This window comes from Protopterus annectens, chromosome 5.part0, assembly GCF_019279795.1.
Source record: "Protopterus annectens isolate FY-2018-M chromosome 5.part0, PAN1.0, whole genome shotgun sequence".
Lineage (NCBI taxonomy): Eukaryota > Metazoa > Chordata > Ceratodontiformes > Protopteridae > Protopterus > Protopterus annectens.
In genome coordinates this window covers 403,268,908-403,281,606 of record NC_056735.1, presented here as the reverse complement: position 1 = coordinate 403,281,606, position 12,699 = coordinate 403,268,908, and the positions used below count along the sequence as shown (strand labels likewise).

Sequence of the window (12,699 nt, the reverse complement as noted above, 5' to 3'; positions counted from 1 at the left end):
GTAACCACACTTCAGATAATGTATGGAAACCAGTACTACTTTAGCTGTGTCCTGTATGTTCCTTATAATACCTTATCTACAATGCCCACTACTTTGGTAATGATTTGCTTCTGCAAAGACTCAAGTACTTTAACATGTACAGCTGGCAAATGAGGGCCCTCATACAGAGGACAGTAGATGTTAAAGTCCTTTTCCCAAACCTGCCTAATAGCCTATCTTCCCTGTCATTAGGTAGGGAGCAGCAGGTTTAGGTGCACCCATAGTGGATTCAGTAGATGTTACAATAGGGATCAGCTTGTGAGTTCTTGTAGAGACATGTGTCAAGAACTCTATAAAATCGGTTTTGTTTCCTTGGAGTGGCGGGGAGAGAGATTCTGGGTGTAAAAAAAAAGAGGTCTTTGAAGACATCAACTAATACCATATGGACTGGTGGGACAGCTAGTGGTCTGAGGGGTGGCAAGCTTAAAAGCTGGCTGTAATGGGTTTGGGCCTGACAGAATCTCTTGCTTTCCCACTGCAAAGCCTCCTTTATCTTAAGTAATGTATTCCCAAAGGATAAATCTTCTGTGGGAGAAGCACAAAAGGGCATCACTAGCGATAGAATCAGGACAGCATTGAGGGGGGTGGTGCTCAGAACAAGACATCTCTCAATCATACTCAGATCCTGAAGAATCAGACTCCTCTTGAAAGGCATCTCTTGGTCTTTTACAGGGAGACGTTATATGGGTAGTCCTGCAGTGACTGGCTGGTCTCCCTAGATTTCATAATGACCAAGAATTTCTGGGCAATTTTAAGGAGATCCTGAGTTTTGACCTGGTTAGTAATAGCTGACAACTGGGGTGTAGGCGGATTGGTCTCTGTGGTTTAGGCATTCGATAAGCATGAGCAGGTGATCATGGCCTTAGTCTGCGTTAATGGCTAGTGCTCCTGCAAAACAACAGTGGAAGAGGAATCATCTCCAGTAACAGACATTTGGACATCAGAAGCTGTGGTCTGCTGAGTGACCTCAGACCCAACTGGGGTAGATGTGGAGAGTATAAAGTTGAGTGACCTCCTGAAGGTTCATGCCAAATGGGTCGGCCTGGTAGTCAGACCTGGGGGCTGCAAAAGCACCTCAGAGTTGCCGACAGACTTAGATGCAGACATGGAAGGATCACCACTGCCTGCAGAGTCTTTTTCCTTAAGCTTTTTGTTTTCTTGGTAAAGTGGTAGAGGCAGAAGCTGGAAGAGGAGCAGCAAGAACTAGTTTTGAGGACTCCATGTGTGCCACAAGGGCTTCAGCCCTACACTTAAGGGTTTCAACTCTAAAACTAGCAAAATCCAGACAACTAAAAACATTGTGTTGAGGCCCCAAACCAAATGAACAAAAAACAGACAAAAAGTATGAAAGTCTCTATGGTGGATTTCAAGCAGTTATTAACTTTTCTAAACATTAGTCAGAAGAAAGAATTCCCCAAAGGGGTACTTATCTGAAATTTGTTTGTTAGAAACTGCAGACAAATGATCTGGCTGACAGACTGTGAATATCTGCTACACAGGGAAGCACATCAGAGTGCACTGCTAGAAAGAATCAAAGATGGTGTAGATGGATGCTACTCTTATACCCGGACAACTGAATGTCAGCCATCAGACATCTGTCATCTAGGGATGATAAAAAGACTCTGGAAATCTGGCTGGTTACCAGCTTCTGTATATCAAGAAGACCCAAAGATCAGTACTGCAACAATGACTATGAAGATAGTACAGTTGTGTAACACTTTTAGCATAAATGTAGATGTTCCAGTGTATTCACTGTTGCAGTCATCACACTTGGGTTATCTGCCTGCAGGTAGCCCTCAGTCGGCCTGAATAACAGAGTCTTGGGATTTCTGCATCAGATGCTGTCGCTTCTTCCATGGCGTTGGTCGTCAGGGGTATAAAACATGCAGCCGACGCCATTACATCAGTTTTTCTTGCCCAAGATGTCAGGAGCCCCCAAAACAGGAAGCAATTACATGGTGTATAACACCGTAAAAGTAAATACCATTAAGATATGGCCAAAAAAAAAAAGGATAGTCAGGGGGCTGGAGGGAGGGTAACCAGGAATGCAACAGTGAATACACTCTAAACATCTACATTTACGGTAAGTGTACACAACTGTACTATGTTCTCCATGTTTCACTGTTGCAGTCATCACACTTCGGTTGATTCCCAAAGCTGAGGAATGGTAGAGGCAGTCAAGAAGCATTAGGGCTGGCTAGCTAGCAGGCCTTGTAAGACTGCTATGGAAAATACAGCTCTGGATTTAGAAAAGATAGGTAAGTAGTAATGCTTGGTGAAGGTGTGAACAGAACTCCAGGTTGCAGTTTCCAGGACTGTCCCTGGTAGGGACTCCCCTGAGAAATGCTGTAGAGGTTGAGGTAGCCCTAGTGGAATGAGTTCTGATCCCCTGTGGGGTATGTTTTCCATGGTGTTTGTAGCAGAAATGGATGCAGTGTGCTACTCATTTAGAAATTATTTGTTTTGAAATGGCCTTGCCCTCTGCCCCTGTAGCAAAGCTGACTAGCAGCTGTTCAAATTTTCTGAAAGGTTTAGTCCTATCCAGGTAGAACCTAAGCTGCCTGTGCATGTCCAGGGAGTGCAGGATCCTTTCCCCTTTACTCTGAGGATTAGAGAAAAAGGTTAGCAAATGAATGGATTGGTTTAAAGCCACACTAGATACCACCTTGGCATAAATGATGGGTTAGTCCTGAGGGAAACCCTGTTCACATGGAAGATAATGAAGGGTTCCACGGCCATAAGGGCCTGCAATTCAGACACTCTTCTTGCTGAAGTGATGGCTAGAAGTAAGGCTGTTTTGAGGAATTTTAACTCTGTTGTAGCTGCAGGTTCAAAGGGAGGAAGCGCGAGCTTCGCCAGTACAAAGTTAAGGTCCCAGGCTGGAGTGGGAGCTCTCCTGGGAGGGTCTTAAATTTTTGGCTCCTCTCAGGAACTGTTTGACCAGAGGGTGAGAGAAGAGGGGTGGCTCAGTATTGTAATAAGCTGAGAGAGCAGAGGCATGAATCTTAATTGAAGATGCCTTTGTAGAGCAGTTCTGTTAGGTAATTTAGTATTTGAGATAAGTTGGGCACAGTTGTGTCCATTCCCTAAGACTGGCTCCAAGAACAATATCTTTTCCACTTTTCTGAATAGGATTTCCTAGTACTAGGCCTCCTTGCCTCAAGGATGACATCCAGAACCTATTATCTGAGGGTTGCTGGTGATGTGTTCAGGGGATGAGCCAGGCTGCTAGGTTCAGGGTTTGCAGCTGAGGATGCAAAATCTGTCCCTCCTGCTGGTGGCACTACTGTCAGACTGCGCAAAAGTGGGTACCAGTGCTGGTGTGGCCAATCTGGTGCAATCAGAGTTGTCCTTGGCTTGTCCCTGTCTGACCTTTAGTAGAACATTAGAGAGAAGGGGCAGAGGGAGAAGGCATAGATTGAGAGGTTTTCCCATGTAAAGGACAGGGAATCCACTTTCCATGCTTGGCTGTGGGGAGTTCTGGTGCAATATTTACTCAATTGATAGTTCTGTGGGGAAGTAATGAGGTCTACCTCTGGTGCCCCCCACCTGTGGATCATAAGCTTGAATGATTTGGGTTCCAGTTTCCATTCGTGTGGGTCCATTAGATTTCTGCTTAAGTCTGCCAGTGAATTTAGTTTGCCTGGCAGGAATTGAACTTGCAGGTGCACTTGATTGCTCAAAGCTGTGTTCACAGAGCCATGGCTAACCTGCAGAGTGAGTAGGAATGGGTTCCCCCCTGCTTGTTTATGTACCACATAACTGTGGTGTTATCTGTCTTTATCAATAGTTGCCCTGGAAGAATAAGGTATTTGAAGGCTGTCAGTGCATTCTGTACAGCTAACATTTCTTTTTGATCGATATGCAGGTGCATTTGTTTTGGGCTCCATTTGCCTTGAATGCATTTTCCTGCCATGTGAGCCCCCCATGCATAGTCTGATGCATCTGTTTTCAGGGTTTGTGCGGCAGGGGGTTGAGTGAAAGGGAGTCCCTTGTTGTGGTAGCAGGTGTCTGCCCACCAAAGGCACTCTGTCCTTAGGCAAGGAATGATAGGAATCATTGTTTCCAGGTCCTGAGAATGTTGACACCAGAGACTTTTTACGTACCACTGAAGTTTCCTCATATGCAGTCTTGCATATGGAATTAGTAGAATGCAAGAGACCATGAACCCTAGGGCTTGCAGCATTTTTCTTGCAGATAGCTGGGTTTGGGTGGCCAGTAGATTGAAGTAGTTTGTCAAATAACACTTTTTCTGGAGTGAGGAATGCCATCTGGGAAGTTGCGTTCAAGCTCAACCAGGAAATACAATCTTTTAGCTGGGTACCAGATGTGATTTTTTTGGATGATGGTAAACCCCAGTGAAGTTAGAAGTCTCTCTTATAAATGTCAGGTGCTGAAGTAGCAATTCCTGACTGCTCGCCTGAGTCCAAGTATGGGTAGATTTGAATTTTTCTCTGCCTGCAATATGCAATGGCTGGAGCTAGGCATTTTGTGAATATCCTGGGCGCAGTAGATAAGCCAAAGGGAAGTGCAGGGAACTGACAGTGCATAGAGTCTGCTCTGAAATGTAGATATATCCTGCAAGATGCCCTTATGGGGATGTGCAGATTAGCATAGGAAGCAGCTGCTGGAGAGTAAGCATTTTCAACCCTGGAACCACCAGGAAGGTGTTGAGAATAGACAGATCCAGGATAGGGCGCCAAGAGTTTTCCTTTCTGGGTACCAGAAACAGACTGGAGTAAAAACCTTGTCCCCTTTGCTCTGCTGGGACAGGTTGAATAGCCTTGATACTGAGAAGAGAAAGTACTTGCTTTTGGGCTTCTGCCCACTGGTTTGGGGGGAGGTCGGGTCATCCGCTTGGGGTTGGCAATGAGTGGAAGTAGAATCTGTATCCCTGGGATACAATGTTCAAGACCCATCTGTCCTGGGTAATGTACACCCAGTTTTTGTGTGCAGGGCTAGTTTTCCTCCTAACAGTGCAAGTACTTGGGCAAGGCTTGGAAGGAAGAAGGACAAGTCATTGTGAACTTTTTCCATAGGATGGTGGCTTACTACTCCCTGTTTTTGAGGTGGGAGCACTCCATTGTTTAGATCTGTGTATACTCTGAGACGGTAAATCTTGGTGGTCTGCTGCCCCTTGGTTTGGCCTGAGAAGGTCTAGGAGGGGCTGGAAAAGACCAGTTTTTAGAAGGCCAATGCCTACTGAATCTAGGTGGCTGTACAACGGTTTGCACAGATTTAGCTTTTTCCTCCATCTTTTTGAGGACTTCTGCTTTAATGCCAAACAGATGTTCATGGTTTAATGGAGCATCTAGTAATTTTGCTTTGATATGGTCTGGCAAGATTTGTTCCTTAAGCGAAGCATGCCTTCTAAGAACAGATCCAGTGACAGCAGCCCTGCAAGATACTTCTAAGGTATCAAAACTACATTCCAAAGTATGGTTTCCAACTTGGTCAGCAGAATGCATTAACTCTTGTAAACCTTTATGTTCTGCACAATCAGGAATCAACATTATTTTCTGTTTAATTAGTTCCATGATATGTTGCTGATACTTTAACATGTGAAACTGGCAATTTAAAGCCCTGATGGCAAGAGTAGCAGAGGTATATACCTTCTTACCCCATCTGTCTAAAGCCCTAGAATCCCTGTCCAAAGGGGTAGGGTTTTTGGCTTTAGTAGCCTTAATGCCTTTAGGTCCCTGGGAAATGGTCTCTGGATCCGCAGTAGGATTCTTAAATAGGAATTTGTGAGAGTCAGGTACTCTTTTAGCACCTGTCAGGTTTCCTGGGAGCTGGTGGCAAAGTATCAGGGGTAAGACTGGATTCCATGAAGGCATCATCTACAATTTCCAGAACAGGAGGGATAGCTAGAGGCCTGTGCTGAGGCAAGTTTAAAAATTCCCTGAGTCTCTTTTTGGACTGTGGCTAGTCCTGGCACTCCCAGCAGAAATGTTCTCTGAGAGTATGCAGGGTTTCACCAAAAGGAAAATACTCTGGTGGGGAAGCAGAGGGAATGGAATCCTCTGCATCAGAATCCTCATATGTAGATAAAGGTATGTCCTGGTAATCAGAAGGATCAGAGTCATCGGACTCAATCTGAAGAATCAGAAGGAAAATCAGTTCTTGACCTTTTGGAGGGGGGGAAGGCTGGCTTCCCATAATTAAGATAATAAGGTCTTCAGCCATTCTAAGCATTTGTTTCTGTGGCATGGGGGCCTGAGAATGCGCTTCGGTTGTCGGTTCCCTAGGCATAGTGCAAACTCTGGGCCTGAGAAATTTGGTATTTTGGGTTTGAAACAAAGTAGTTGGTTTAATATGAGCATCGGAAGGCCTGAATACACCCTGAGAAGCTGGTGCCTGCACAGTGGCTCTGAATGCGTCCAATGTAGAGACATCCGCAGGTTCCATAGTCGAAGAAGCAGCTCGCAGCATACCGGACTCCGAATGGGTCTCAGTAGAGGCCTGAAAATCTGTAGAAGTGTGTATCAGGGGCTGCGAAAGTGCCTCACTGAGTACTGGTGGACTGGCGACTAGCTTAGCGGAAGCGCTGTCAGCAGTTTTGGACCTATGCGGTCTGTCTTTATCCTTATGCTTTTTCGGAAGATCGTAGTCGGATGGCTTATTGAAGCCATTTCAGAATACAGAGAATGAAAGCGAAAGAGTTTAATGACAAGAACAGCCCGATGACGAATAGTTCAGGCGTTAAACAGGGCACAAAACTGACAGCGAGGAACTTCGTGGTCTGGGCCTAAACAGGTGACGCAGTAAGAATGAAAATTTCTGTGAGGTATTTGCTTTCCACAGGCATGACAATTATTAATTTTTTTCTGACATCGGTTAGAGCAAGAAAAAAGGATCCCCAACAGGGTACTTATCTTTTAGAAGACTTCAGGTCTGAAACTCAAAAAACAAAAATTTCAGTAGTTGGCCGACCAGCACTTGCAAACTGCTTCTGCTTCAGGGTCCGCTCAGCAAGAAAAGCTGATGTAATGGCGTCGGCTGCATGTTTTATACCCCTGATGACCTGAAGTCATGGAAGAAGCGACAGCATCTGACACAGAAATCCCAATACTCTGGTACTCGGGCCGACTGTGGGCTACCTGCAGGCAAATAACCCAAGTGTGATGACTGCAACAGTGAAACACGAAGAACATCATCTTCGATTTTTACCTGGAAAAATAGTGGGTTTTAGTTGGCATCACATTGTCAGGCAAGTCCTGTATCACAGTACTAAGCTCTGTAAAATGGGGGAATGGAATATGATGGGTGCAAAAGGGTATATTATTCTCCGAGTAAATTTTACTAACAAAACTACACAGTGTGGAAACTGATATTATAAGGCACATACAAAAAAAATATGAGGGCAGCAAACTTATACTGACAATTATGGTGGTTTGACAACTGCCTGGTTTGCTGCTTTCTCTTTTAAATCCAGAAACAGGTAAAATACTATTACAGTTTTAACATTTATATTCAGATTACCTACTTACTTAAGCACTATTCTGAATAGCATTGCTGTGGTGATGATGACAAAATTGGAGAACAATGTAGCCATAGCCTATGAAGGAAATAATGAAAGGTCAAAGTCAGTCATTTTTATTGTTGTTTTTTTTTGTAGATGCCAAATTTCTACAACAGATAAATACCATGTATATTTAATAACCATTCTATTTCTCTACCCTTGAAACCACTGCTATTAAACTCTCAACATAGTCACTAAAAAGATGTGCACATATCCTAAAACACACATGTAGTCAGTCAGGTACTTGCCATACCAGCAGACTGACACAAAACAAGAACCCTCTTGCAAATAGCAAAACAATTTAATGCTTGGTCCTTTTGCTGGTCTTAATGTTACAAAAAAGTGGTGTTGGGGTCCCACTCAAATGTCAGACAGATATAAAGCATGTGGACCTGCATGCCCCACCTGTGGTTTTTCCATGCAGAAGAAAAACAATGTAATTGTCTCATGCTGTAATATGCAAATGGACAGTTAGGCTATTATATGGGACAAAGCCTACTAACATGAGCTACATTTCTTGACTTAAGGCATGCACTGAAAAACACAGACCAATCAATTGTATTACAAAAAATATGCAGCTGTACTTTTTCAATGGAATAATTTAGTGGTTCTCCACTCAGCTCTCTAACAGAGCATTCAAAATAGCCAACAGACACAGACACAGACACACACACACACACACACACACAGACACAGACACAGACATCAGTACATTACCTAAAGGTGTCCCACAAAGATCTGTGGTCATTCCTTAACCTTTAAATGATACCCCCTTAGGATCTGGCACAAAACTGTATCTTACATGCAAATGACATGGTTAAGAACTAAAATACCAAAGTCTCTACATACCTTAAAGAAACTTCTCTGAAGGGTCCTCAGCTCCCTTTGAAACTTTCTTACTAAAAACCGTTTTATAACCTACACACTAAATCAAATGGGATGCTTCCAGAACTTCACAATGCTTAGCCTTAGCACAAGCACTAACAAACAACAACCCAAAAGGCACTCCTCTTTCATAACTCAACAAGTAACCGAGTAAAACTAGATCAAAATCTTTTTCATTCACACACAGTATCAAGGAGAAAACATTCTGGCTAAACTCAGTTTTACAAAACAGCTCATTTTCTAACTACAGAAGGAAGGCAAACAACAACCATTGATGTGCTTCCATCAAGCATAGAATATACTCTCAGTATGTAGGTCTCCTATGCCCCAAAAAGTACAGTTGTGCACACTTACCATAAATTGTTGCAGTCATTATATTTGGGTAATCCTGCTGGCAGGTTGCCCTCAGCCGGCCTGAATTCCAAAGTCTTGGGTCCTGCGTTGACTTCTGTCGCCCCTTCCCTGACGTCAGGTCGTCAGGGATATAAAGAAGCAGCCGGTGCCATTTTCTTCAGTTTTTCTTGCCCCAGATGTCAGGTGCCCCCAGAAAGGGTAGCCAAACTTTATATACATATATACATACATACATATACATATATATATATATATATATATATTCAGAAATACACAAATATAAATTTTACCTTCATCTATAAGCATACACACCACATAGGTAGTATAAATCAAAGAAGGAAAGATAAGATCCAAAAGAAAAAAAGGGGGAAGGTGGGTGGGTAACCTGGACTGCAACAGTGAATACACTCGAACATCTACATTTATGGTAAGTGTACACAACTTTACTATGCAACAGTGAAACACGAAGAACAGTCATTACAATTGGGTAGAGTCCCAAAGCTATGGTTGGGAGGCTGGAACTAGACAGCATTAGGAGCGGCTATGAGGCCCTGCAGAACTGCAGTGGCAAAGCCTGCCCTGGATTTAGAGTAGAGTGGCAGATGATAATGCTTTGTAAAGGTGTGCACTAAACTCCAAGTAGCCGCCTCTAAAATGTCTGTAGTTGGTACTCCCCTGAGAAAGGCTGCTGAGGTGGCTGCAGCTCTGGTGGAATGAGGCCTAATGCCCTTAGGCACTGGCTTGCCATGGTGTACGTAGCAGAAATGAATGCAGTGACCTAACCACTTAGAAATAGTTTGCTTTGAGATAGATTTTCCTTGTGATCTTGCAGCATACGCCACTAGTAATTGCTCTGTCTTCCTGAAAGCTTTGGTTCTGAACAAGTAGAATCTAAGCTGTCTGTGTACGTCCAAAGAATGCAGAATTATCTCCCCCTTGTTCTGTGGATTTGGGTAAAAGGTTGGCAGATGGATGGCTTGGTTAAGAGCCACACTGGACACTACTTTAGGCATACACGTTGGGTTTGTCCTCAGGGAGACCCTGTCTGGATGAAAAATTATGAAAGGTTCCACAGCCATGAGCATCTGTAGCTCTGAAACTCGTCTTGCAGTAGTAATTGCTAAGAGCAGAGTGGTTTTCCAAGATAAAAACTTCATATCAGCAGTAGCAGTTGGCTCAAAAGGAGGCAGGGTGAGCTTTTCCAAGAATAGTTGAGGTCCCATGCAGGTATTGGTAGTCTCCTTGGGGGCCTTAAATTTCCTCTGAGGTACTGCCTTAAAGGTTGAGAAAAAAAGTGGTGGCTCTGTATTGTAATGAGCTGAAATGGCAGAGGCATGAATTTTAAATGATGAAAAAGATAGGCCCTTGTCCAGCATCTCAGTTAAATATTGCAAAATCTGAGGAATATTTGGTACCACTGTATCATTTCCTTGTGCCTGGTTCCAGGCACAGAATCTCTTCCATTTTCCAGCATAAGACCTTCTAGTACTAGGCCTTCTGGCTTCCAGAATGACATCCATCACAGGTTTACTGACAGGTGTTTTTTGTATGACTACATTATCCGCCATGCTGCCAAGTTTAATGTCCTGAGTTGGCTGTGCATGATCTGATTGTTTTGCTGGGACAGCAGTCGAGGTATATGAGGTAAGGTCCAAGCTGGGTATAGAGATAAGTTCCTTAGTATTGGATAGCAGTACTGTCGTGGCCAGTCTGGGGAAATCAGTATTATCTTTGGCTTCTCCTGTCTGACCTTTAGGAGCACCTTGGGGAGGAGAGGCAGTGGAGTAAAGGCATATACTGATAGGCTTTTCCAGCTGAAAGATAGGGCATCCACTTTCCATGCTTGTCTGTGCTAAGTCCTTGTGCAGAATCTTTTTAGTTGGTAATTGAGAGGGGAGGCAAATAGATCCATGTCCAGGCACCCCCATTTCCTTGTTATCATGCTGAAGACTTGTGGATCCAGCTTCCACTCATGGGGATCCATGAGGTTTCTGCTTAGTTCGTCTGCCAGAGTATTTTCCTTTCCTGGCAGGAATTGTGCCTGCAGATGTACTTGGCAAGTCAAAGCTGTGTCCCACAAGGTCAAGGCTAGTCTGCAAAGGGGGTAAGAATGTGTGCCCCCCTGCTTTATATACCACATGACTGTGGTATTGTCTGTCTTTATCAGTAGTTGTCCCGGATGAATAAGGTCCTTGAAGGCTATCAGGGCATTTTGAACAGCTAACATCTCTTTTTGATTGATATGTAGATGCATTTGGTTTGAGGACCATGTTCCCTGAATGCATCTTCCTGCCATGTGGGCTCCACAGGCATAGTCTGATGCATCCGTTGTTAGTGTCTGCCTGGCTGGAGGTAATGTGAATGGTTGTCCCTTGTTCTGGTGACAAGCCTTTGCCCACCATCGAAACTCCTGTTGCAGGCAGGGAATGAGAGAAATGACAGTTTCCAGGCTGTGGCAATGTTGAGTCAAAACACTTTTTAGGTACCACTGAAGTTTCCTCATATGCAGTCTTGCATATGGAATTAGTAGGATGCAGTATGCCATGAAGCCCAAAGCCTGCAGAATTTTTCTTGCAGATAACTGGGCCTTTTTTGCCAACATTTTGAAATAGGTAGTCAGTTGCCTTTGTTTGTCTGGCGTGAGATAAGCCATCTGGGCAGTTGTATTTAAGCTTGCACCCAGGAATGTTATCTCTTGTGAGGGTACTAGTTTTGATTTTTTTTTGTTGACTGTGTACCCTAGGCATGTTAGAAGTCTTTTCACAAACGCCACATGTTGAAGAAAAATGTTCTTGTTCTCTGCTTGAATGAGACAGTCGTCCAAGTAAGGATATATCTGTATTCCTCTTTGTCTGCAGAATGCAATTACTGGTGCCAGGCACTTTGTAAAGACCCTGGGCGCAGTAGATAAGCCAAAGGGCAGTGCAGAGAATTGGCAATGCATTGAACCAGTCTTGAATCTTAGGTATCTTCTGCATGATTGTCTAATTGGAGCATGCAGGTATGCCTCTTTTAGGTCTAAAGTCACAAGCCAAGCATTCTTGCCCAGCATGGGCAGAAGCTGCTGCAAAGTCAACATTTTAAATTTTGGAATATCCAGGAAAGTGTTCAGAATAGATAGGTCCAGTATTGGCCTCTAGGCCTTGTCCTTTCTGGGTACCAAGAACAGTCGAGTAAAATCCTTGTCCCTGCTCTTGCTCTGGTACTTGTTGAAAGGCCCCCATGTCCATGAGGGATGAGACTTGTTTTTGTGCCTCTGCCCAATCTGGCCAGCCATTTGCCTTTGGCAGAGTATGGAAATGGAACTTGTAGCCTTGTGATACTATGTTTAGAACCCACTCGTCCTGGGTTATGATGTGCCAATTTTGAGCAAAAAGTGCTAATTTTCCCCCTAAGGGTTCTGCCAGAAAATAAGTGCTTGCGCAGGCAGGGGGAAGTCATTGGGACTGTTTTCTGTATGTTTGTGATCTATCCTCTCCAGCAAGGGTTCCGCAAAGGAAAAGTCCTCAGGAGGAGAAGCTGAAGGTATAGATTCTTCAGCATCAGAATCCTCATAAGGGGTAAGAAAATATTCCTGATCAGAAGAGGGATCAGAAGAAATGGAAACCTGATCTGAAGATTCATAGTCAGTGTCATGCCTAGGCCTCTTATCAGGAGGGGGATGGGAACCCTTGATCAAGGTAATCAAGTCTTCGGCCATTTTGAGCATCTGTTTTTTGGGCATAGAGGCCTGTCCATGTGGCTCTTGAGTTTGTTTCCTTGCTTTAGAAGGTGCTTTAGTCTTTGCTTTTGAAGCTGAAGTCGTTTTAATGTAAAGATGTTTAGGTCTGAATACACCCTCAGAAGCTGGTAACTGCTCAGCGGCTCTGGACCAATCTGAGGGATTAGCGTCCGAGGCG

General features: G+C 44.0%; 1 protein-coding gene across 4 annotated transcripts in view; it reads right to left on the bottom strand.

Moving 5' to 3' along the window:
• The window catches only part of SLC35A5 (solute carrier family 35 member A5), a 712,931-nt gene that overhangs the window by 277,686 nt on the left and 422,546 nt on the right, over positions 1–12,699 (bottom strand). For all 4 annotated transcript variants that reach the window (XM_044072367.1, XM_044072365.1, XM_044072366.1 and 1 more), the window contains exon 6: positions 7,530–7,597. In XM_044072367.1, coding sequence (XP_043928302.1) covers positions 7,530–7,597 — 68 coding nt within the window. The remainder of the gene's footprint in view (positions 1–7,529; positions 7,598–12,699) is intronic.